The 24,761-nt window shown below is 40.1% G+C and overlaps 1 protein-coding gene across 1 annotated transcript in view; it reads left to right on the forward strand.

Moving 5' to 3' along the window:
• Positions 1-23,172, forward strand: part of LRRC2 (leucine rich repeat containing 2) — a 144,154-nt gene extending 120,982 nt beyond the window's left edge. The window contains exon 5 of the mRNA XM_042826744.1: positions 22,891-23,172. Within this exon, the coding sequence (XP_042682678.1) occupies positions 22,891-23,172 (282 nt within the window). The remainder of the gene's footprint in view (positions 1-22,890) is intronic.
• The last annotated feature ends 1,589 nt before the right edge of the window (positions 23,173-24,761 follow it).

Genomic DNA, 24,761 nt, shown 5'->3' on the forward strand with positions numbered 1-24,761 from the left:
GCAACTATTGAAATTAGCTTCTGTAGTTCCAGAATTAGGTTGAGATACCACATACACTTCTGATGCAACAACTGGACTGCTAGCATTGGAATAAATGGAAACATGGTACAAAAGCATCTGTTTTTAACATGACAGAAATTCTTCTATCTTGGTCATGTGAGGATGCCTTCAGTGCTGTGCTACACTTTATGGACAGGTAGACAGACATATTTTTAAATCATAGTGGTAATTCTCTAAACGAATGATCCCAAGATTTCCTGAGTCTCAGTAAGATATTGCACGGTGCATGCTAAACAGTCCTGTGGAATGTAACAGTAATAAACTTCATTTTTGATGGATTGAAAAGAATGTCAAAGAATTGTGGCAACAGTCCAGTGAGCTTTGGGTTTTAAAATCTTTTCTTTCTCATTTTGTGTCAATAAGAAGCTTTTAAAGTGCTTTCCACATGTATTCATTAGGAAAGAAAAGGAACAAAGAAGAATTAACTGCCAAGAGACAGAACTACAATTGCTTCAGACTTTCTCACAATATCTGAGGAAAATGTTTATGAGAGGACTTCAAAACATGCAGTGCTTTGGATGTAAAAAGTAGTTCACTTTATGCTTTAAGTATTTAGCTTATTACTTCCTCCTTTGAATGCTTCCATTTTTTTGAAGGATCACTTGGGTAGTGATTTGAGAAGTGCGTTTAATATAACCATAGCTGTATTACTTGCTTTGAATAATTATGTTTCCTATCTTTTCATGTTATCTTGTGTTCTTATGTAGAATACTAAATTCACATTTGACTGAGATTTTTTTCATGACGATTTGCTGGCATCATTTCTCTTCCTTGACATCCTGTATTAGTTTTACATCATCTGGTTTGCTGCAATAAAGTTACTTTCATCTGATACCAGTAACTGAAATTCAAAATAGCTCTATGCTGTGGAAATTTCTTTTCTGACACTTCTTCAACAGGAAGGACAGTATTGTACTCCTGAGATAAACATTTTTTCTGTGATTATTAGGAATGGATTTGATTATATACTACGCAATTGCCCTACACTTGTTGAACACTTAAGTAAATGCATAGCACTTCGACTGTTATGATGTAGAAATGAGCCAGAATCAGTACTCCTAGGAACTTAGAAATAGCCGTATCTTCCCTTAGGAGAACCATGTGCAAAAACAGTAGTTGTTGTTTTTTTTTTTTTCTTTTTTTTCTTTTTTTTCTTTTCCCATATAGGAATGCTTAAAAACACTTTGATAAAGGATGATTTATCCATCTTTCTGTCTGTCTTGCAGCTAACCTAACTATTATGGAACCGCATACTTAAATATAAATTTGTAGAGCACATCAAGCAACCTGGTTAAAAGATGTGACCATAGAATAATGTCATATAACACTGAATTTTATGTTTAAATTCAGATGTTTTTTCTTTTTTTTAAATTTCAAATTATTCTCCCATTATGAAATTCATTGCATTTTTTTTTTCAGTCCAGTTGAATAATACAAGGAAAGCAGAATTGAGAACAGTGCTCTGCCTCATCCAGTATATATTTTACATACTTTTCTTATGTGTTTTGAAACCAATGAAACTGTGAAATTTCTCAGAGTTATAAGTCATACTAATGTTGCTATTTCATTATATGGATGCTAACTGTCTAGCACAACTGGTGTTCTTCCCTGTGTCAGTGGCCACCATGCATTATATCACAGACAGTGAATACATAATATTTTCCATATTCTGTTGTAAGGAAGGAAAAGAACACTTCAAAAGCCAGTGTTAATAACTTAAAATAAATAAATAAATAAAATAAAATAAAATAAAATAAAATAAAATAAAATAAAACAAAAAAAGAGCCAAAACAAATTCTAGTAGAATATGTTCGTCAAGGGAGGTGAAGTAAGTTACTTTATTTGAAACTCCTGTTTTAAATATGAGAGTTGATTGTATTATCAAAAATGAAAAAGTAAATTAAACAAGAATGTTCTTTTGACAGCCACTGAAGTAAAAAAAAAAAAAAAAAAAAAAAATTGGATTTCTGTTCTCTATTACAATCAGATAGTTTATTATTAGATAAATACATATTGTGTTGGAATTGATGGCTGCTTTTCTCAGGGTTGTGTTCCTCATTTTCTTAATATATTACTGTGAGAATTCAGGAAGTTCCAGAACACGGTACAAGATATATACCTAAATGTCCAAACATTCTTCATTTTCTCACAGTAAATTGAAATTTATTTCCTTGTAAATACTTAAAGTTTTTTTTCTTTTTAACAATTAATCAAATATTTAGATAAATTTCAGGAAAGCAGATAAATGTTTATATATGTATTTATTAATTACATATATAATAACAAGTAATTTATTAATTACATATATAATAACAGTATATATATGTATATGTAACAGTGATCACTTTTATACCAGCTAAAGTTTTGCAGAAGTGATTTCTTATTTTGACTGATATATCTGCATATTTTTTACTTTACACAGATTCTGTTTGACATTTTCAGTGTTACTAAGTAAGATCACATTTTACAATGCTAAAAATTTAGAAGTTGATTAACGTAATGTTTACAAAGGCTAATATGAGGCAATAAAATCAATAGTCAATCACATAAACCCTGAGTGACACCAAAAACTGTTCACTGTGAAGTATATAAAGAATTACTGCCTTCTATCAGTTCTGTTCCAGTAGGACTCAAGATCACTTCTTGAGTGACCTCTTACAACAGCCTGCAGTTATAAAATATAGAACCTATGAAGAATTTGTTGTTACATGCAAATTCCAGAATTACTGGAAATGTATCTGTATGTATCAATATCTATATAATTATATCCATATCTACTCTACAAGAAAAATATATGCTCTGTGCTACTCTTCTGTTCAACAGAAAAACATCTAGCAGGATCAAATCCCACAGCTGAAGGATGTTGTTTCAGGTTGGCTGAGATGAAAGATTTCTGTGTGAATCCACAGCATTATAACTTCTGAACTACAAGTGTGGACTATGTGTAGAATTTGACTCTTTGACCAGCTCACAGCTGTTCAAAGTTGGTGCTGACTTTCAAAGTATTAATTGGCAATCCTTTACTCATTTAAATTCACATGTAGTTTCTATTCCATTGGTTATTGTTGAAAGGAGGTTATGGGCTGATTAGATTTTGGAAACACTCCTGAAGAAAAGACTTAAACTTCCTCATGCTGATTATAGTTACTCAAGAATTTAGACAGACAAGTCATGAGATATCACTGAGATTGATTTGCTTCTATACATATTGTGAGAAGAATTTACTGAACGAGTATTAGGCATCAATAATTCTTCCTAGAAGAGGCAAAAAGTGCTTCTATGAACAACAAAATATATTGTATGGTTGGCTAAACAGATGAGAAAAATAAAAATAATAGAAATATTTGTATACAAGTATCACCAGTCTGGCCAACTATGTGCAATATTTACACAAGAGGTGAGGGATGTTTCTAGGAAACTTCCTAGTCTGATTCAGCTCTTTGATAATTATCCCTTATTGATAGTTCAGGCCAGCAACAGTGAAGCTGCTGAAAGAAGCCTGAGATCAATCAAAAGGGACTTCAGGGCACTGGGACAGTTAGTGGACAGAGTGGGCATACAGTTCATATTTTCCTCTATCCCTTCAATGGCAGGGAGGAATACCAAGAGGAGCAGGAAGCCCTTCTTGTAAATATGTGGCTGAGAGTCTAATGCAATCTCAAGAACGTGTATTTTCTTTTTTTTTTTTTTTTTTTGACAGTTGGGTGGTTTACTTGATGCCTGGCCTGATGACTGCTGATGGGTCTCACTTGTCTTAAATGGGGAAATGGTTCCTAGCCCAGAAGCTGGCAGGACTCATTGAGAGGGCTTTACACTAGATACGAAGGGAGAAGAGGATAAAACCAGGTTAGCTAGAGGTGAGACTGGGAGAATGGTGTTAGGAGTGGGAGTGAGGCAATGGATTAAGCTGAAGTTCATCTACACCAGTACACACAGCATGAACAACAAACAGGAGGAGCTGGAAACCACTGCGCATCACGCAAACTATGACTTTGCTGTCATTACTGAAACACTGTGGGGTCACTCCCATTACTGGTGTGCTGCAAAGGTTGGCTATAAGCTCTTCAGAAGGGATAAGCAAGAAAGGACAAGTAATGGCATGGCTCTCTATGTTTGAGAGTGTTTCATTGTTGTTGAGTTTGGGGCTGGGAATGATAAGGTTGAATTTCTGTGAATAAGGATCAGGGGGAGGGCCAACAAGGATGACATCCTGGTAGGGGTCTCTTATAGACAACCCAACCAGGACGAAGAGACAAATGAAGAGTTCTATGAGCAGCTGTCAGAAGTTGTGTGATCACCAGTCCTTGTTCTCGAGGGGGACTGATATATGCTGGAAATACAATAAAGTGTAGAAGAAGCAGTCTAGGACATTGTTAGAATATATGAAAGATGAAGTTATTAAGAGAGACCTATCTTAAGGATCCTATCCTAACGATCTATCTTGGACAGAGTGTCCACAAAGTGGTAGAGTTCCCCATCCTTGATGAAATCAGGAGTAGGGCCAGCAAAACTGCTACCTTGTATTTCTGGAGGGTGGACTTCAAACTGTTTGGGATCCTGGTAGGAAGGGTCCCTTAGAGTTCAGTCCTGAAGAGTAGAGGAAGGCTGTTCACTCTTTAGGAAGTAAGTATTAAAGACACAGGAGCAGGCCATTTCCCTGTGCTGCAAGATGAGCTGTTGGGGAAGAAGATGGGGATGGGTGAATAGAGAGTTACTCTTGAGACTCCAGGAGAAAAAAGAATCTACTACCTGTGGAAGAAGGGCTAGTCAACTAGGGGAGAGTACAAAGAAGTTATTAGTATATGGAAGGAGAAAACTAGTAAGGCAAAAGCCCAGCCTGAACTCAGCTTGTCCATTGGGGTAAAAGAGAGCAAAAAACTTTTTTTACAAATATATTAAGAGGAGGGCTAAGGAAAATCTCCATCCTTTACTGAATGCGACAGGGAACATGAATACTGAGGATAAGGAAAAGACTGAGATTCTCACTGCCTTCTCTACATCTGTCTTTAAATATCAGATCAGTTATTCTTGGGATACTCTACCCCCTGACCTGGAAGCCTCAGATGGGGAGCAGAATAAACTCCCATGATTCAGGTGGAAACAGTTAGAGACCTACTACTCCACCTGGACTTTCCCATATCCATGGGTTAGCATGGGGTCCACCTGAGAGTGCTGAGGGACCTGGCAGAAGTGTCTGCCATCTGCTTTCCAGCATCAGTCATCATTCGTGATCAACCAGAGAGGTCCCAGGGGAAAGGCTTGCCAGTGTAACTGCCATCTACAAGAAGGGTAGTGAGAAGGATCTATGGGCATGTCAGACTTGAACTTGGTGCCGGGTCAGGTTATGGAGCAGATCATCTTGAGGGAGATCAAAAGACATGTGTGAGACAGCCGGGGGATTAGGCCTAGACAGCAGGGGTTCATGAATGGCATGTTTTTGCGTGACCAACCTGATCTCCTTCATAGGTTGAGTGACCTGCCTGGTGAATGAGGGAAAGACTATTCACTTAGTCTACCTAGACTTCAGCAAAACCTTTAACACTGTCTTCCAACCCTGGCCATTCTGTGATTCCATGCTTCTGTGATTTGCATATTTAGAAACTTGAAGCAGTAGGCTTATTGATTGGTTCTGTGTAAGAGGAAGCAATATAGTCATCTCTTACCATGAATTCTCCATGTAATCTGATTTTAATTTAAACCCTAGTTTCATCTTATCGTTCATTGTGCTGGTTTTTGTTACAACTTGCTATTTGTGTGATTCTCATTTCTAATGTTTATTTTTCCAGTTCTTACTTAAATGCAGGAAGGATTTAGTCATTAAATAATTATGTATTCCAGTCCCAGCATTCATCCTCCCAGTCCTAGTGGCAGTGAAGGCTATAACAGTAAGCTACTCTCTGATGCCTCAGAAATGTCCTAAATTAATAATGACCTCTTGCTACCTGTGATCCACATGGTTGTCTGGTTGTCACATGCTCTTTCTCTAAACTGATCACTACAAAAGTAACAAATTCTTTTGATTTGTTTAACAATATCCTTTGGAAAAAGTTACTCAAATCCACTGCTGTGTTGCAATAAGTATTTGAGAAAATGAAAAAAAAAAAAAAGTTGAAGGTTATAGATTCGAAAAAACCTGTAATGGGTCATTTCCCTTGTGTATATCTGGTACAGTTATCTGTATTCTTTTATATACTTCTAAGTACAATATTCAAATACCTACTCTGTTCTTCAAAAGTGGCAAGGTCTCTATGTATTTAATCTGTACCTGAGACAGTATTTTAAAAAATTGCTGGTGCAAACTCCTAATTTTAAAATAGATCCGCAACACTGGTCAAATATGAATGTATAAAGTGACTTCATTAATTCAAGCAGTGACTGAGAAAGGGTAACAGTGTAAAATATGAAGAAGACCAAATGAAACAAAGCAGACTTTTAGAAGTGGAGAAGAAACAGAACAGTATTTCAGCCTGGGTGAGCTTTGAAATATCTTATGGATAGGAGTCAAATTGATAGGTCCAGGCTCTTTTCAGCAGTGCTCACTGACAGAACAAAGGACAGTGGACGCAAACCAAAACACATGGAGTTTCAAGTGACAGAAGGACTGGACACAAAGTGGAACACATGAAATTCCACATGAATGCGACAAAAAACTTCTTTGGGAGTGACAGAGCACTGGAACAGGCTGCCCAGAGACACTGTAGAGTCTCCTTTGGAAATATTCAAAGCACATCTGGCTGCCTTCCTATGCAAACAATTGATAGGGAGATCATGTAAGTCCAACCTCCAGGGGGTTGGACTGGATGACCTCAAGAGCTCTGTTATCCTGTTATCCTGCGATCCTGTGGTTCTGTGATCTTAATTTGTACAGAGGATGTTATGGACTCAGACATTCAGTTTTGTTTGGAGCAGTGGTTTCTGTGGCTCAGCAGAGCCTTTCCCTCATGCTGCAGTCATCTTCCACTCAGAACCTTATTGATGCCAGACTGGACTGAATAAGCCAGAGAGGACCTCTTCTGTCAGTTTGGCTGGGCTGCTCAGCCAAATGAATTGACACAAACAAACACCAAGTCATTTGAGGCTGCCCTGTGTGATTCATACTGTAGTCAGGATTGAGTGCTAGTATCTCATCTTTTTAATTTAAGCTCTTTTAGCACTATTTCCCTTTTCATTTTTCTGCACAATGCATTACATAGTGACAGTCTTTGCCTGACTGTTCTTAAGTTGTACTGCAACTTGTGTCCCAAAACCCTGTAGGGAACCATATTTTCCAGTTATTCTTACAAATTACATTGAAAGAAATAGAGCAATATGAAATTCAGAGTACAAAAAAAGGTAATGAGGGTGGGAAGAAAAATCAGCTTTTCAAAGGAAATTCTGCACAATTACATTTTTATATAAACTTTTTGTTTAAATTCCATGTGTGTTTATACACTATTGAGATAGTAGCATGCTAAAGCATTGAGAATTTTTTTGTCTGAATTTTGTGACAATACAAATATCTTATTATATATAATGAACCAGTCTTGTGATGAAGAACTTAGTAAAAAGAGTAAAAAAGAAGTTGTATGCTTGTTTCACTGCTCATCCTAAAAATTAGGTCAGTTGTCAGCAATGTGGCATGTTCATTAGCTGAGTTTTAGAACTAATCTGGAAATGACTGTTATCTTTAATAAGCACATCTTTCCTTTGTATTACTGCAGTATGAAAGAGAAATATAAATGTCAGATCTTATCAAACATTGGAATAAAATTTAGGTAATCCACTGTTGTACACATCTTACTTTTATTACTTGTTGTCCAAAACCCATTAAGATATTGAATTGAAGGGCAAAGATGCATAACAGAATAACATTGTATTTTGCAGCACTGAAAGATAAAACCCCTCTGATGGCATAGGAGGAAAAAAAAAGCTGTAGTTGAACAAACAAAATTATATTTAAAAAAGAGAAAAAAATTTGGTGAATTTTGGTCTGACTCCCTGCTATACTGTCAAGTATTTGTCAATTTGGTATTAGAATATTTTGAAGACTGTTGTGTGTCAAACAGCTGAGATATCTATGTATTTTTTAAGGAGACAATGCTAAGACCTCTGCATGCCTTTGAAAAGTTTGTGCTGTTGCCTTTTTGTGCTTCAGCTCTATAGTTGTGATCTGAGAATAACGTAATGCACAGGAAGACTCTGAGATCAGATGTATTAGAGGTTGTGGGTTGATCAGAATCCTGATGAGGATCATGAAAGTACTATGGACTAAGACAACTGGCACTTCACTGTTTCAGAACCTTAAACAAAAATAGCCCAACGCAGAAATTATTTTCAATGGATTTATAATATGGAAGAAATAAAGTCTGAAATACAAGATAGCCAGCATTTCTGATAGAATTATTGAATGACTTTTTCATTTGCCTTTGTCAATTTTAGACAGAGATATGTACTGGTACTCTCAAAAATTCAGCCATTGAAAAGCAGCAAACCAATCATAGAATGGTTTAAACTGGAAGGAACCTTTAAGACCATCTAGATCCAACCCCCCTGTAATAGGCAGGGACACCTCCCTCTAGATCAGGTTACTCAAAGCTCCATCCAGCCTGGCCTTCAATGCTTCTGTGGAGAGGGCATTCACAACCACTCTGGGCAACATACTGCAGCGTATCCCAAGCTTTTCTGTAGGCTCCCTTCAAGTACTGGAAGGCTGTTGTAAGTTCTCCTCAGAGCCTTCTCTCCTTTAGGCTGAAGAGTCCCAGCTATCTCAGCCTGTCCTCACAGGGGAGATGTTCTAACCCTCTGATCATTTTGCGGCCCTCCTCGGGACCTGCTGCAACAATTCAATGTCCTTTTTGTGTTGGCTCCAGAAGTGGACTCTAGGTGGGGGTCTCATGAGAGCAGAGTAGGGGGGAAGAAGCTCCTCCCTTGACCTGCTGGTCACACTTCTCTTGATCAACCCAGGACATGGCTGTCCTTCTGGTTTTCAAGCACATGCTGCCAGCTGATATTGAATCTTTCATCAACTAACACTCAGAACTGCTCAAAAACCATTCTGCGCCCAGCCTGTATCTGTGCTGGGATGGCCTCAACCCAGATGCAGGACTTTGCACTTGGCTTTGTTGGACTTCATGAAGTTGACATGGGTCCACCTGTCCAGGTCCCTCTGGATAGCATCACTTTCCTCTAGCATGTTAACTGCACCACTCAGGTTGGTATTGTCATCTGCAAACTTGCAGGAGGTGCACTGAATCCCACTATCTGTATCTCTCAAAAAGATATTAAATAATACTGGACCCAGCACCAATCCCTGAGGAGCTCCTGGTCAGATGAGCTGATCAAGATATTTTCACTTAACAGACTATTGGCAGGAAGATTCAACTTCTACTGCCATATCACTAACATTGACTTCTGATGCTGTGGGCCACATAATAAAATAGGATCATAGAATCACCAAGATAATCCAGACAAATCATCCACCTATTACCAATATTTCCCACTATACCGTGTTCCTCTGTACAATATCTGAATACCTCTTGAATACCTCCATGGATGGTAACTCTACCACAGCCCTGGGCAGCTCATTCCAGACCTGACCACTCTCAGAGAAGAAATTTTTTTCTAAGATCCAGTCTGAATCTCCTCTGGCACAACATGAGGCCATTCTGTCTAGACTGATGTGTGGTTGCACAAGAGAAAAAGCCAACTTCCACCTTACCACAACCTCCCTTCAGGTAGTAGCAGAGAGCAATAACGTCTCCCTTGAGCCTCTTATTCTCCAGGCTAAATAATCCCAGTTCCCTCAGCTGCTCCTTGTAAGTCTTGTGCTCCAGATCCCTCACTAGCTTTGTTGCCATTCGCTGGACAAACTCCAGGGCCTCAATGTCTTTCTTGCAGTGAGTGGCCTGCTGCACTTAAGGGGAGGCCTCACCACTGCTGATAACCGAGGGATGATCACTTTCCTGTTCCTGCTGGCAACACTATTTCTGATTGAAGCCAGGATGCCATTGTTCTTCTTGGCCACTTGGAAACATTGCTAGATCATGTTTAGCCTAGTGTCAACCAACTCCCCCAGGTGTGTTTCTTCTCAACCGTATTCCAGCTACACTGCCCAAAACTGTAGAGATACCAGAGTTTGTTGTGGCCAAAGTGCAGAATCTGATACTTGGTCTCATTGAACTTCATCTCACTGGCCCCAGACCAGCTATTCAGCCTGTTGAGATGCCTCTGCAGGGCCCTCCTACCCCCAAGTAGATCAACCCTTCCTCCCAACTTGGTGTCATCTGCAGACTTTCTGAAGGTGCACTCAATTCCTCCATCCAGATCATCAAAAAACCTGTTGACAGGCCCCAGTACTGACTCACAGAATCACAGAATGGCCAGGGTTGGAAGGGACCTCAAGGATCATGAATCTCCAATCCCCCTGCCACATGCAGGGCCACCAGCCTCCACATTCAGTACTAGACCAGGCTGCCCAGGGCCCCATCCAATTTGGCCATCCAGGTACGGGGCATCCACAACCTCTCTGGGCAGCCTGTTCCAGCACCTCACCACTCTCTCTGTAAAAAATTTCCCCCTGACATCCAACCTAAATCTCCCCTCCCTCAACTTATAACTATTTCCCCTAGTCCTGCTGTTATCTACCCTTTCAAAGAGTTGATTTCCCTCCTGTTAGTAGGCTCCCTTTAGGTACTGAAAGGCTGCAATGAGGTCACCCCACAGCCTTCTTTTCTCCACGCTGAACAAGCCCAGCTCCCTCAGCCTGTCTTTGTTGGGGAGGTGCTCCAGTCCCCTGCTCATTCTAGTGGCTCTCTTCTGGACCCTCTCCAACAGCTCTCTGTCTTTGTTACTCTGGGGTCTCCGGGCCTGGACACAGTACTCCAGATGGGGCCCCACAAGAGCAGAGTAGAGGGGGACAATCACCTCCCTGTCCCTGCTGGCCACCCCTCTTTTGATGAAGCCCAGGATACCATTTGCCTTCCAAGCTGCAAGAGCACACTGCTGGATCATGAAGCTTTTCATCCATGAAGATCCCAGGCATATATCTTTCTGCTGCTCTCCTGGATTTCTGGATTGCTGTACCCAGCCTTAATCTTTTTTTTTTTTTTTTTTTTTTTTTTTTAGGAACAAAATCTTGTGATTTTTCTTAACAGAAAATCTGCTTGAAGTCTCACAGAAGCTTGGCCTAGCATCTCACACTTTGCTTCAGCAGAGCTGGAGAATGAATTTATTTACAAGAGGTCTAGGAAAACTGATCCCCAGTGAAGTGGGATGCTTACTACATCCCTAAAAATACCACATGGATCAGAAATTCTGATTCATTTTCAGAAAAACCTGCATATTTGAAGTCATGAAAAAAAAAAAAGAAAAGAAAAGAAAAGAAAAGAAAAGAAAAGAAAAGAAAAGAAAAGAAAAGAAAAGAAAAGAAAAGAAAAGAAAAGAAAAAAAGAATGTTTGTTTCCTCTAAGAAGACCATCCAGAAAGAATAGATTTCTAGCAGGAAGTGGGTTTTGCAAAAGTAAAAATATATTAAATATAAATTGCATGATCACTAATTCTTCAAGGTCACTACAGGGGAAAACATCTTGCTCTTTTAACTTTCTTAAAGGACATACCAGATGTTCTGGAGCTTGGCTGCTAAGCACTTTTAAAAGATTACATAACTTTTTATCCCAAAAATAAAAAAATAACAAGAAATAAACTACTTTGTGCAATGGAGATGAAATTTCAAGTTCAAACATAATCATGTCATATCTGTGGAGATTATTAAATGCTTTCATATACCATTCTTTGCTACATTTTGAGAGTGTGTGAATGGAATAGCTAGCTAAAAATCAAATTTTTGTGCTATGCTACATAACAATTTTAAAATAATGATTATATACATTCATGTTTATTTCATTTAAATGCATTTCTCTACACATTGTATACAACATAATTTTTTAAGACCTATGTTAGTGCCATTCAAGTGTTTCAAGAGTAGGTCACATTAGAGAAATATTTATTAATTATCCTCTGAAGTCTTTTATGCTTGTTTACTAAGCAAAATAGCACATAGCAACATTTCATTCAGGAAATGATTCCGGTCTTGTTCACCATCTTCATCAATGACCTTGATGAGGGCATAGTGTCCACTCTCAGCAAGTTTGCTGATGATCACAGAATCACAGAATCACCTGGGTTGGAAGGGACCTCAAGGATCATGTAGTTCCAACCCCTCTGCCTAGCAGGGCCACCAAACATACACATTTAGATCAGGTTGCCTAGGACCCCGTCCAACCTGGCCTTGAACACGTCCAAGGACAGCGCATCCACAACCTCCCTGGGCAGCCCGTTCCAGGGCCTAACCACTCTCCTTGTAAAGAACTTCCCCCTAACATCCAACCTAAATCTTCCCTCCTTCAACTTGGATCCATTTCCCCTAGTCCTGCTATTGACAGCCCCTTTGAAGAGTTTACTCCCCTCCTGGGTGTAGGTTCCCTTCAGGTATTGATAGGCTGCAATGAGGTCACCCCGCAGCCTTCTCTTCTCCAGGCTGAACAAGCCCAGCTCCCTCAGCCTGTCTTTGTTGGGGAGGTGCTCCAGCCTCCTGATCATCTTAGTCGTCCTCCTCTGGACCCTTTCCAAAATCTCTATGCCTTTCTTGTACTGAGGGCTCCACACCTGGACACAGTACTCCAGATGGGGTCTCACAAGAGCCGAGTAGAGAGGGACAATCACCTCCCTGTCCCTGCTGACCACCCCTCTCCTGATGGAGCCCAGGATCCCATTTGCCTTTCGAGCTGCCAGAGTGCACTGCTGGCTCATGTTAAGTCTCTCGTCCATCAGGACCCCCAGGTCCTTCTCTGCCGAGCTGCTCTCAAGGACCACTCCTCCCAGCCTGTACGGGTGCCTGGGGTTCTTCCGGCCCAAATGCAAAACCTTGATATTAAGCTTGGAGGAATGGCTTACACACCTAAAGGCTAATGCTGCCATTCAGCAAGATCTGGAGAGGCTGGAGAGTTGAACAGAGAGAAAAGCAAGTGTAGATTCTTGTACATAGGGGAGGAATAATCACATGCACCAGTACAGACTGTTGGATAACCTGCTGGAGAAGATCTCTGAAGGGATGGAGCTGGGGGTCCTGGTGGACTAAAGGTCCTGGTGGCCATGAGTCAGCAGTGTCCCCTGGTGGCTAAGAATGCCAATGGCATCCTAGGGTGCGTTAAAAAGAGCATGGCCAGCAGGTCAAGGGGGTAGGTGATCCTTGTCTACTCTTCCGTGATAAGGCCTCACCTGGATATTGTGTCCAGTTTTAGGCTCCCCTGTACAAAAAAGACAGGGATCTCCTGGAAAGAGAGGGCCAGAGGGGACCCTCTCCTCCAGCAGAGGGCCACAAAAATGATAAAGGTCCTAGAGGACCTCTCTTATGAGGAAAGGCTGAGTGACCTAGACCTGTTCAGCCTTGAGAAAAGAAGACTGAGAAGGGATCTGATCAATTTCTATAAATATCTAAGGTGTAGGAGGCAAAGAGACAAGACCAGACACTTTTCAGTGGTCCATGGAGATAGGACAAAGGGAAACACCACAAACTATAGAATAGGAAGTTCCACACAAATGCACATAAGAACTTCTTCACAGTAAGGGTGACGGAGCACTGGAACAGGCCCAGAGGGACTGTGAAGTCTCCTCTGGAGATATTCAAGACCCACCTAAACACCTACCTGGGCAACCTAGTGGACCTAGAGGGGGTCTGCTTTGGCAGGGAGACTAGACGACCATTAGGGGTCCCACCCAGGCCCTACAACTCTGTGTTTCTGTGAAGAAGGATTTGCAAATCGTAGCAAGTCTTTAAGTGGGTACTAGAAAAATATATTAAAAAGGATTTCTTCTCTCAGTGGAATAGAAAATATTCATCATATACTACACTTTTTTTTTTTTTTTTTTTTTTTTTAGATACTAGCATATACATTTTGAGACATATCTTTACATTTTGCTGGAAAAAAAAGTTGACTTGGGATCCAAAATTTATGGCGTATAGAGAAACTACCCAATTAGAGGAAATGAACTTCTCTAGGAACACACTTAATAATTAAGAACGTATGTCCTGATGTGAATGTTAAGAAGAATGAATATAAACTGTTTTAATGATTTCATAAATTTCATAAATTTTATGGCTTTTACAGTTTTTTATGAATTCAATAATTTTTACAATGAGTTTTACAATTCACTTAATTCAAACTCATCTAAAACAAATTCTAAATAACTCCTGAGAAAAAAAAAAACAGGTAATTATTATCCTCATCCTGGACATGAGACAGCAGTGTGCGCTTGCAGCCGAGAAGGCCAATTGCATCAAGTCCTGGGGCTCCCAGTACAGGAATGACATGGAGCTCTTGGAGCATGTCTAGAGGACAGTCACTAAGATCATCAGAGGGCTAGAGCACTTCTCCAATGAGAAATGAATGAGCAAAAGTTGAGGAAACCAGGATTGTTTTTGCAAAGGAGAAGGCTCTAGGGAGACCTCATTGTGGCCTTCCAATACTTGAACGGAGCGTATAAACAGAAGGGGGAATGACTGTTTACAGGGGTGAATAGTGATAGGACAAGGGGGCATGGTTTTAAACTGAGACAGGGGAGGTTTAGGTTAGAAATTAGGAGGAAGTTTTTCACGCAGAGAGTGGTGACACACTGGAAAAGGTTGCCCAAGGAGGATGTGGATGCCCTGGAAGCATTCAAGGTCAGGCTGGATATGGCTCTGGGCAGCTGGTCTAGCAGTTGGTGATCCTGCACATAGCAGGGGGGTTGAAACTAGATGATCGTTGTGGCTTTTTTCAACCCAGGCCATTCCCTCAGTCATGACTCTATGATATGATGATTTGTAAGTTGTACAGTAATATTAGCATAGCATATGCTGTAAAATCATCAGTACAATCAGTGAAGAGATAGTAGAAATATTATTCCTACCCTCTCAATGCAAGAAGCAGGTTACTGGCTAGGTAACCCTGCCAGGAGCCCTGCGCTACTGCATTTACCAAAAGTATCTGCTACTTCCCAGTATCTGAGCTTGCTGCTGTCAGTCATATGAATAGCTCTCCCATGCAACGCAGTTGGCGATATTCACATACAATCACAACAGGTATTTAAGGCAAAAATGGTGCTAGAAATTCTGCTAGGTACCATATTTCTCCCATTTTCTTCTGGGAGCAAGATAGACCAAATGTATTTGCCCTGCTTGTGATTTCAACATACACTTCAAATTACATAGATATCCATTAAAATTATATAATTATTAAATAATCTGTTGACTGCTAATCAAGTATATCGATAGGCTAGCTGATTTAGTTCCCTCTTTCCTTGCTCTATGTTCCAGGATCACTTTGTCAGGGACTTTTCAAAGCAATAACAAAACGCTTTTTTAGAACCATAGAACAATTTCTATACATAGAAACACTATTTTTATGAAATGTGGAGAAATAAGAGATTTTAGCAACAAAATTCAGCAGGTTTTCTTTTCTTTTTTTTTTTTTTTTTTTTTTGTGTGTGTGTGTGTGTGTCCTTTTTAGAGGTGTATTTATTTATTTATTTATTTATTTATTTACATAGAAGAAGCGAAATATGAAAGGTAAAGGCAAACTGGTCAAATTACATATTCAGTTAGTATATTCATGTCAGCTGATGATGCCATTTACAACATTTTCCCAATAAAATGTTTCCTTCTTTCTTTGTTAAATGATAATAATTCACAAAAAACAGTGCTGTGAAACACCAGTGTTTCAAAGTCCAAAGTACTGGAGAATCATAGAATCCTTATAGTTGGGAGGGACCTCTGAAGGACACCTAGTCCAACTCCCCCACAACGAACAGGAACATAGACAGCTAGATCAGGTTACATAGGACCTTACCGAGCCTCATCTTGAAAGTCTCCAATCACAACATAAGGTAATCTGTTCCAGTGCCTCAACACCCTCACTGTAAAAGACTTTTTCCTAGTATCTAACCTAAATCTACCCTCTTTGAGCTTAAAACCATTTCACTTTGTCCTAACACCACAAATCTGCTGAAGAGTCTGTCATCTTCTTTCCTGTAACTCCTCTTAAGGATTTCTTTCTTAATTGAAAGAAATCTATTGGGTCACTATTGGGTCACTTCAGCGCCTTGTCTTTTTGAGGCTGAAGTGCCCTAGCTCTCTCAGCCCATCCTCATAGGAGAGGTATTCCATTCCATGAATCATTTTTGTTGCCCTTTTCTAGACAAAACTCCAACAGACCTTCCAGGTCAGCATGAATTCTGACAAGATTTTTTACACTGAAAGATAAATGTGACTGTCTTCTAATAATTAACACAGAAGACAAAACTTCCAAATATATATGCATTACTAAAGGAAGACATATTACTTTGTTAAGACATATTGCTTTGTTATGATGATGTGTAATGATCAAACATGAAGGAAATTCCCTAAAATATCTGTATGTTCAAAATTGTTTTATATCCATATGGCAAAAGAAGGTGATGACAGTACCTCCTAACAGAATACAAACACTAAACAATAACAGGTAACAGAAGAAAAACTGGTTCACTCCTTTTGACAACAAGCAACAGCTCAAGAGAAACACAATGTCTATTCGGAGAGATTATCTACCCACTAGACTGCTAACCCTTAAATGACGGTGAGGGGAGTGAATCTATGCTCCTCCCTTTCCTGTCACTCAGGTGATTGCTTGTACCTGAGCTCCCTGGGTTAGCCACAGCTTCTCACCTGGTGCTCAATCATTGGTTCAGGTAATGACCAGGCAATTCTGCTGCACTCCACTCCTTCACAGTATCAACAATGATTGTGTAAGTTGGATGGTTAAGCTGCTTAAAACCTGCTGTTTTGGTGATACAGAGAACAGTGGTATACATAGTACTTTGGTACAATGTACATTGCTACACATACACAATACCCATCATGATGCAGGATATCAATACACTGATGGTGATTCTTGACAGTCTTTTCACGGTTTCGTTGTGCCAGTACTTTATGTTCCTTCTGGACAGCATGAGGGGATTGAGTGTACCCTCAGTAAGTTTGCAGACAACACCAAGCTGGGAGGGAGTGTTGATCTGCCAGAGGGGAGAAGGATACTGCAGAGGGACTTGGACAGACTGGATCATTGGGCCAAGGTTAACGGCATGAGTTTCAACAGGGCCAAGTGTCAGGTCCTGCATTTTGGTCACAACAACCCCAGGCAACCCTACAGGGTTGGGGAGGTGTGGCTGGAGAGCTGCCTGATGGAAATGGACCTTCGTGTTCTGATGGACAGTTGGCTGAACATGAGCCAGCAGTGTGCCCTGGTGGCCAAGAAGGCCAATGGCATCCTGGCTTATATCAGGAATGGTGTGGTGAGCAGGACTAGGGAAGTCATCCTGCCCCTGTACTCGGCATTGGTGAGGCCTCACCTCGAGTACTGTGTTCAGTTTTGGGCACCTCAGTACAGAAAGGACGTGGAGGTACTGGAGCAGGTCCAGAGAAGGGCAATGAGGCTAGTGAAGGGCTTGGAAAATCAGTCCTATGTGGAGAGGCTGAGGGAGCTGAGGCTGTTTAGTCTGGGGAAGAGGTGGTTGAAGGGAAACCTTATCACTCTCTTCCAGTACCTAAAAGGTGCTTACAGTGAGAGTAGGGTAGGTTCTTCTCACTGGTGACAGTTGGCAAGGGGAATTAACCTCAAGTTGTGCCAAGGTAAGTTCAGGTTGGACATTAGGAAACACTTCTTTACAGAAAGGGTGGTTAAACATTGGAATAGGCTCCCCAGGGAGGTTGTTGATATGACTGTCCCTGGATATGTTTAAGAGCTGTTTGGATGTGGTGCTCGGAGATATGATTTAGCAGAGGGTTGCTAGAGTTAGAGTACTATGGTTAGGCTGCAGTTGGACTTGATGATCCTTGAGGTCCCTTCCAACCTGAGTAATGCTATGATTCTGTGATTCTCTACTGGCCATAAACTGGCTGCCTGAGGGTTTACTGATCTCCCGACCTGTAAAAATCTCTTCCAAGGTGCTCTAGATCCTTAGATGCAGGGAACAGAAGATTATTACTGGTGTCTTTTTGCAGCTTGATTGAGGTGTACTTGCCTGTAATTGGTATCCTAAGCAGGGAGGCCCAAGTTATTTGCAACATTCTAAAAGCACTGGATCTGACATGCTTTTGTCTCTCATTCAAATCCCACAGAGTTTCAGAGAGTATCTTTGTCCACACCTGCAAGGACTGTGAATCTACCTTCGAAGTGACCTTCAGGATCCTGTTGTATGTTTCTATTAGGCCTGCTCCTATTGGATTATACAGCAGGTGAAACCACTGTTCAGTGTTGCTGTCTTCAGCCTACTTTTGCACAATTGCACCTGTGAAATGTGCAAGAATGACCAAGGTAATTCTTGATGACCTGAACAGTTCCATATGATGCCATCAGCCTAGTTAGTGTTTTAATGGTATAGTCTTGATTTGTCTTCCGTACAGGATACATGCTTGTGTCAGTCCACTCACAGTTTCAACTAGTTAGAGCATATCTGACCCCCTCATATCAAGGAAGAGAAACCATATAATCAATATGTCATCGCTCTAATGAGTTATACTCTTTACATGGACTATATTTTCTAGATGGGCTGTAGTTTCTGGCAGAGGTCATGGTCTCATTCACAAGTAAGCATCACATTCCTGACATGCTTGGACAAAATCTGGTAAGTGTATGGGCTGCTCCCGTGTTTGGCCATTGCCCACGTGGTCTTCTGTCCTGCATGTTGTTGTTTCTGATGTAACCAGTGGATGATGACTTGTGCTGATGTATTTTCCAGACATCTAATTCAAGCTAATGTGTCAGCTTTATCACTGCCTAGTGACTGCAAGGGTTGGTGTTCACAGACACTGTATGCTCAAACAGTCCTGTGCCTAACCACATTCCATGTATCAACCTACATATATTTTTCCCAGATAGGTCAGGTGTAGATTGTCCTACCCTGAGTGTGCTTTCCAGAGCATGAGCCCTCAGTAGACCGCTCAACTGTCTGTGAAGATCTTCAGTGCACTGTCGCTAGGCTCTTGAATTAGAACCATTCACATGATTCATAGCTCAACACATTGGGTACTTTGTCTGTCCCCATCTTCAAACAATATCATTTTTGTTTAGGGATGTTATTCGACAGTTTGCCACTTACCTGAGTTTTCTCTGCTGGATCCATCCATGTATTAGACATCATTTATAGTAGGATATTTCCCCTCCTGTACAGGATTCTATTCCAGATGAGTGATTGTCATTTCCTCAAATGTCTCATTCTAATATGTTAAGGGCCAAATATCTTCTACAGATCTTCATTTAATGGAGACGACGACAGACAGCTACTCTTACTAAAGTAAGCAACCCAGCATGCCACTCTTTGAGAATGAGCCACCCCATCTTAGGAATGTGGGTTAGATCTTTTACCTACCCCTGGATCAGCAAAGTTGTTTTAACAACATCGTCTGCAGTCTGAGTTATTGGTTCTATCACTTGCAGTGCAGAATAGGTAGCCAATAACTGCTTCTCAGTCATACTGTACATTTCTTCTGCTCCATGCCAAACCTGTGACCAGAATCCTATTGGTGTTCAAACAGAACTCTGGCACTGCAACAACCCCCAGCTGATATTTTCTTACATGCAAATTTAGTTCAGCTAGAAGGGTTGGATTAAGTATACCCAGCACCTGAGCCTGTTTAACGGCTATTTTTGCCTGTTGAAAGTCTTTCTGTTCCATTCTACCCCAATCCCATACTTGGCCTTTTTTTGGTTAGTCAATATAGAGGTTTGTGTAGAGGCAGTTGTGCTAGGTAGGGTATAAAGGATCACCAGTATCCTAACATACACAAAGCCTCCTGCTACTTCTTCAAAGCCATGGGAATTTGGATTGCTTGGACCTTATCTATGATTGCACTGGGTTAGACCTTGGTCTTACCTGTCCAGACAAGACCTAGGAATTTAACTGATGGCTCTGGTCCTTGTATTTGCCATGGGTTTATAGCCGAGCCTTTTTCCTGTAAATAGGCAGTTAGTGAAGTTACTGCCTATGCTAATGCCTCCACTGAGTCAGATGTTAACGTTAGATCATCGATTTAGTTGTACATTTTGATGATAGTTCGTTTCAGTTTGCCAAGTTACACGCCACAAAATTATGATCAAAGATAGGCAAGTGCACATACCCCTTGAGGGAGGACTTGATAAATCTACTGCCTATCCTCCCATATGAATGTGAAATGCTCTTGGGATTCCTTAGCAATTGAAATCATGAAAAATGCCTTTGCTATATCCAGAGCACAGTGACATGTTTCTGTTTCTCTTGTATCCATGAGAGAAGCAATACTGGATATGGCTGCATGGACTGGAAGGATGACTTCCTTTAGTTCTCTGTAGTCCACCATCCTTTGCCACATACTGTCTAAATTCCTGACTAGCCACATGGGGGAGTTAAATGAACTAAATCTACCCTCTTTGAGCTTAAAACCATTTCGCTTTGTCCTAACACCACAGATCCTGCTGAAGAGTCTATTCCTTTCTTTTCTGTAGCTCCCCTTTAGATAGTGAAAGGTCATTATCATGTCATCTCATAGTTTTCTCTTTTACAGATTGAACAGCCCCAGCTCACTCAGCCTGTCCTCATAGGAGAGGTGTTCCATCTCTTGGATCATTAAGAGTAAAATATTGTGTATGTTTAGGAAGACTCGGTAGTCATCTTGAGCTGTTAGCATGTCTTCCCGTGCAACAATTAAGAAGGGTCACCAATTAAGAAAAATACATTTCCAGTTGTTCTTGTAGGCTGTACTTGAAGGTATTGCCTAGTGTGCTAAACATAGCATGATTCCAAGGAACAAATGGAGCCCATTATCACAGCAGAGTGTTCCTCTATAAGATGAAGATAAGCAAGAGAATATGACCCTATAGGGCTACTAAAAATTCCATTTGAGATCACCATTTGAAAAAAGATGTATGATATTAAACTACCACAAACTTATGAAAATGTACAGTACTCAGTATTTTTGGAAATCCCATTTCTGTACCATCCCTTTTTGACACTATTTTTTTCTTAACACTGGTGCAATATTTACCAATGTTTGTGTCACAGGCTATGTTATTTCCGTATCAATTTTTCTGCTGATGATCTGTAACTAAAATTTCTACAGTCATATCTCTCAATGTTACGTGCACTTGATCACAGGCACTTTTTCCTGCAGAAAGGGTGTAAATTATCAGAGTGAGAGAACATTTTTGTTGTTCATTGAATGGAGTATTGCCCATTTGGGCAAGCTCTTCTACTTGGACAGCTACATATCCTCCCACACAGACTGAATTCAGCTGTATTGATGTGACAGATACATGAACTACTGACTAATATTTTTAAAAAATAATAACAATTGCATACTGGAAATACTGACAACTCTCTAATATTTAAACTCCAACAGGATTTTAGAGTTAGTCATGAATTTTTTAGCATTCTTGATTAGGTTTGAAAATCTATATAGGGTTATACTTCTAAAACATCCATGAGTCCGAGATATTTTATATCTCAGTTCAGAAACAGTTTTATATTACAAAGCTGTCTCTTTACACAAAGATTAACATTATTTTATTAAAAATGTAGTAATAATATGGACATACAAAGTATGAAAACTACCATTGCTGAAATAGTTATCAGATATCAAAAATAGTAGAAGTCAAAAGCTCCACCTCCGCACCGAAATCCTTACACTGAATCAACATCAGCTCTCTGGTGATTATATGGGTATAACTCAATACAAATTTGAATCTATAGGCAGTGTCTTATGTTTTCCTATCCAGAATCTTATTATTTGTTTAAGTACATTTAGGATTCGCAGCTACTGCTGAAACAGTTTCAGTTGTATTGATTGTTTTTAAAGCACTGAGTGCTTATTTATCCAACTCCACTCTTCTGTAGTTAGCCACTCATCTTGAGAAATTATGTACTTCAGTTTAATTAGCTTTGAAAACATCCATACTAATCTGATATTTTGCATGCAGAAGTGTTACAGATTTGTTACAGATACACTTTTACCTTTATTATGTTGTTTTTTGGGTTGTTTTTACATAACAAACTCTGCTGCAGAATCATATCTACTGAAAGTATTTTTCACTGCAAAGGCATTTTAAATTATTTCATTTCCTCCCAGTTTAAATAATTCATAATCATTATTTAATTTGATTAAATAATTAATTTGATTAGAATCTGATTACATTTTGTTACTGACTACAAAGGAGCTTTCTGAGAAATTGCAACATGTACATAGTTAATAAAATTCTATCCAGAACTCAAAGATCATGTTGGAAACAGAGTATTCCGCCCTCAGTATTGCACTGCCGTCCTCCATAGCACAGCAGACAGCTGAATTCATGGTTTCTTCACTGTGAAACCAATCATCACAGCAAATCTACTTGACATTCTGGTAGATGGTTTATATGGGAACTGCTGAGTCACAGCCTGAACCTCTGATTGATCACCTGAGGTGAGCAATGAGTCAGCCACAGAGCACAGGTGAAGGCAATTCTCCTGTGCTGCTAGAAGGGGTGGAGCCAGGCTCCTCCCCTCCTAGACCTATTTAAGAGCTGGCTACCAGGAGGGAAGGATCTCTTCTGGCGATCTGCTCTCTTGCAGTTTTGTAAGTGAGCCCAGAATACAGGTAAGCTTTCTATCTATTCTGTTTTTGTTGTCATAACCTGCTTTGCCAAACTCTCTTGTTTATTTTGTAATTATAGCATTTTAATATTCATTGATTATACAGTTGGTGAGCCAGGCAGGCCAAATATACTAAAATTTACATCATGTATTTTTTTTCGGAATTTCTATTAACAGGTCAAGGTGGAGAAAAATACTCCTCTAGAGAAAATGACTCCAAGGCAGATCCCAGGATTTGTGGGATCTCCCTGTTATGCAGTTATCATTGAAAAAAGGGATCCCTTACATGTTTTGGGAAGTATCTCCCCATATCACATGGCAGATTACTTTCAGGGACTTAGCAAGGATGTACTGATTAATAAAGAAAGACAATTGGCTGCCTCCACAGTGGCATGGCCACTATTAAATGCCTTAAATCATGCTGAAGTAAGAAATAATACTTTAGAGAATGAATATTAACTTTTGAAAAACCATATTGAGAAACTAGAGCAAAAATTTAGCGTATGAATAGGGAAGAAACCAATTCTGAATCTTCCAATAGGTCAAGTTTGTTACATTTAATAAACAATGACCAGATTCCTAAATCAACAGACTTCGTTGATCAGGAAAATAAAAAATCCAAATTAGATTTTGAATATCTGATTTTGACAGATCCACAAGAAGTCCATCCTGTCATTACTCAGAAAACAAAAAAAAGTGCAGGACAGAACAGTAGGGATCAGCCTGATCAGTGGCCCCCTGCCCAGGCTCATTTGCACATAACAGCCCAGTCATACACAGCAACAGAATTGATGTACAGCATCAGTGTACAGATAGTACAGCAATTTTGGCAGAAGCCTAGAGAAAGTGTGCCAACTTGGTTATTAAGACTGTGGGATTCTGTGGCAGAAAGTGTTTTGGTGAATGGCCTGGAAATAGCCAAGTTGGCCACCATGACTGTCCATCCTGCTCCCAGGCAGAGGTTATATGCAGGTAATCAATATGTTGATGAAAATCATTCTATAATAGAATCGTTAATGGTGGCCTGCCGTATGGTATGGCTGAATAAATCTGGTATACCTCTACATACAGGGATGTGGTCCTCCATGGAGGACCTTCAGAATTATATCCATGAACTGGGTGTAAGGGAAGCTATCTGTGAAGACACACTTGATGGCCCTGATATGGTCAAATTTTCAGCAGGGGTGAGAGACTTAATTCTACAACAAGCTCCCTCTCATGTGTATGGTATTTTAGTCTCTATATTAAATCTCCTGGTGGCCCCAGAAGCTGTAGTCCAGCAGGCTGCCCAGTTAGTGGCCGACCTAGGAGGAACAGAACGCCTGTGGACTAGGTGCGATATTCGGGTGTTGGAAGAAGCTGAGGTCCTGCCGATAACTGAAACCAAAATGCCAGCTACTTGAGCTCCTCAATCAGGACCCATAAGGGTCTCCTGAAAACAAACGTTTAATGATTTAATTTGGGCTGGGGTCCAATTTGCTAAGATTGACTGCCAGCCCAACCATGTCCTTCTCCAGCTTTGGAGACAACTAAAGGGCAATCAAAAATTTCAGAACTACCCTAAGAAATCAAGGGTAAGGGTTATAGAAAGAATATAAATGACAACATGGAACCTGGAGGATTTCATTGTTCATAATAGGAAAAAAAAAAAAAGCTGCCTCAGGTGTCTTGGGCCACAATGCCTGAGCCACCGGAAGCAAAAGGATTCATGGTGTGACAAGGGATGTTAGTCCCCGTAGGGCCTCCAGATGAGACCAGTGGCCCTACGTAGAATTAACGATTTATTGGTCTGGAAAAAATATTCAGAGTTTTGGCATTAGTGGACACTGGAGCAGAAACATCAATTATCTATGGAGATCTGACCAAATTTGATGGTGACAGAGTGATGATTGGTGATAAATAATTAGGCTATCATTCTTCCTCAGGTCCTCTCAACTAAAACTGGGTCACTTTGGTAGTATCAAATACACTGGATGTAGTCGCTTAAAAATCACACACCAGCTGAAGTATTAAAATAACAACACTATAAATTGCTTTTCCATCCACGT

The sequence above is a fragment of the Centrocercus urophasianus genome, unplaced genomic scaffold, assembly GCF_019232065.1.
Source record: "Centrocercus urophasianus isolate 14NV4802_14NV808 unplaced genomic scaffold, USGS_Curo_1.0 seq_27, whole genome shotgun sequence".
NCBI lineage: Eukaryota > Metazoa > Chordata > Aves > Galliformes > Phasianidae > Centrocercus > Centrocercus urophasianus.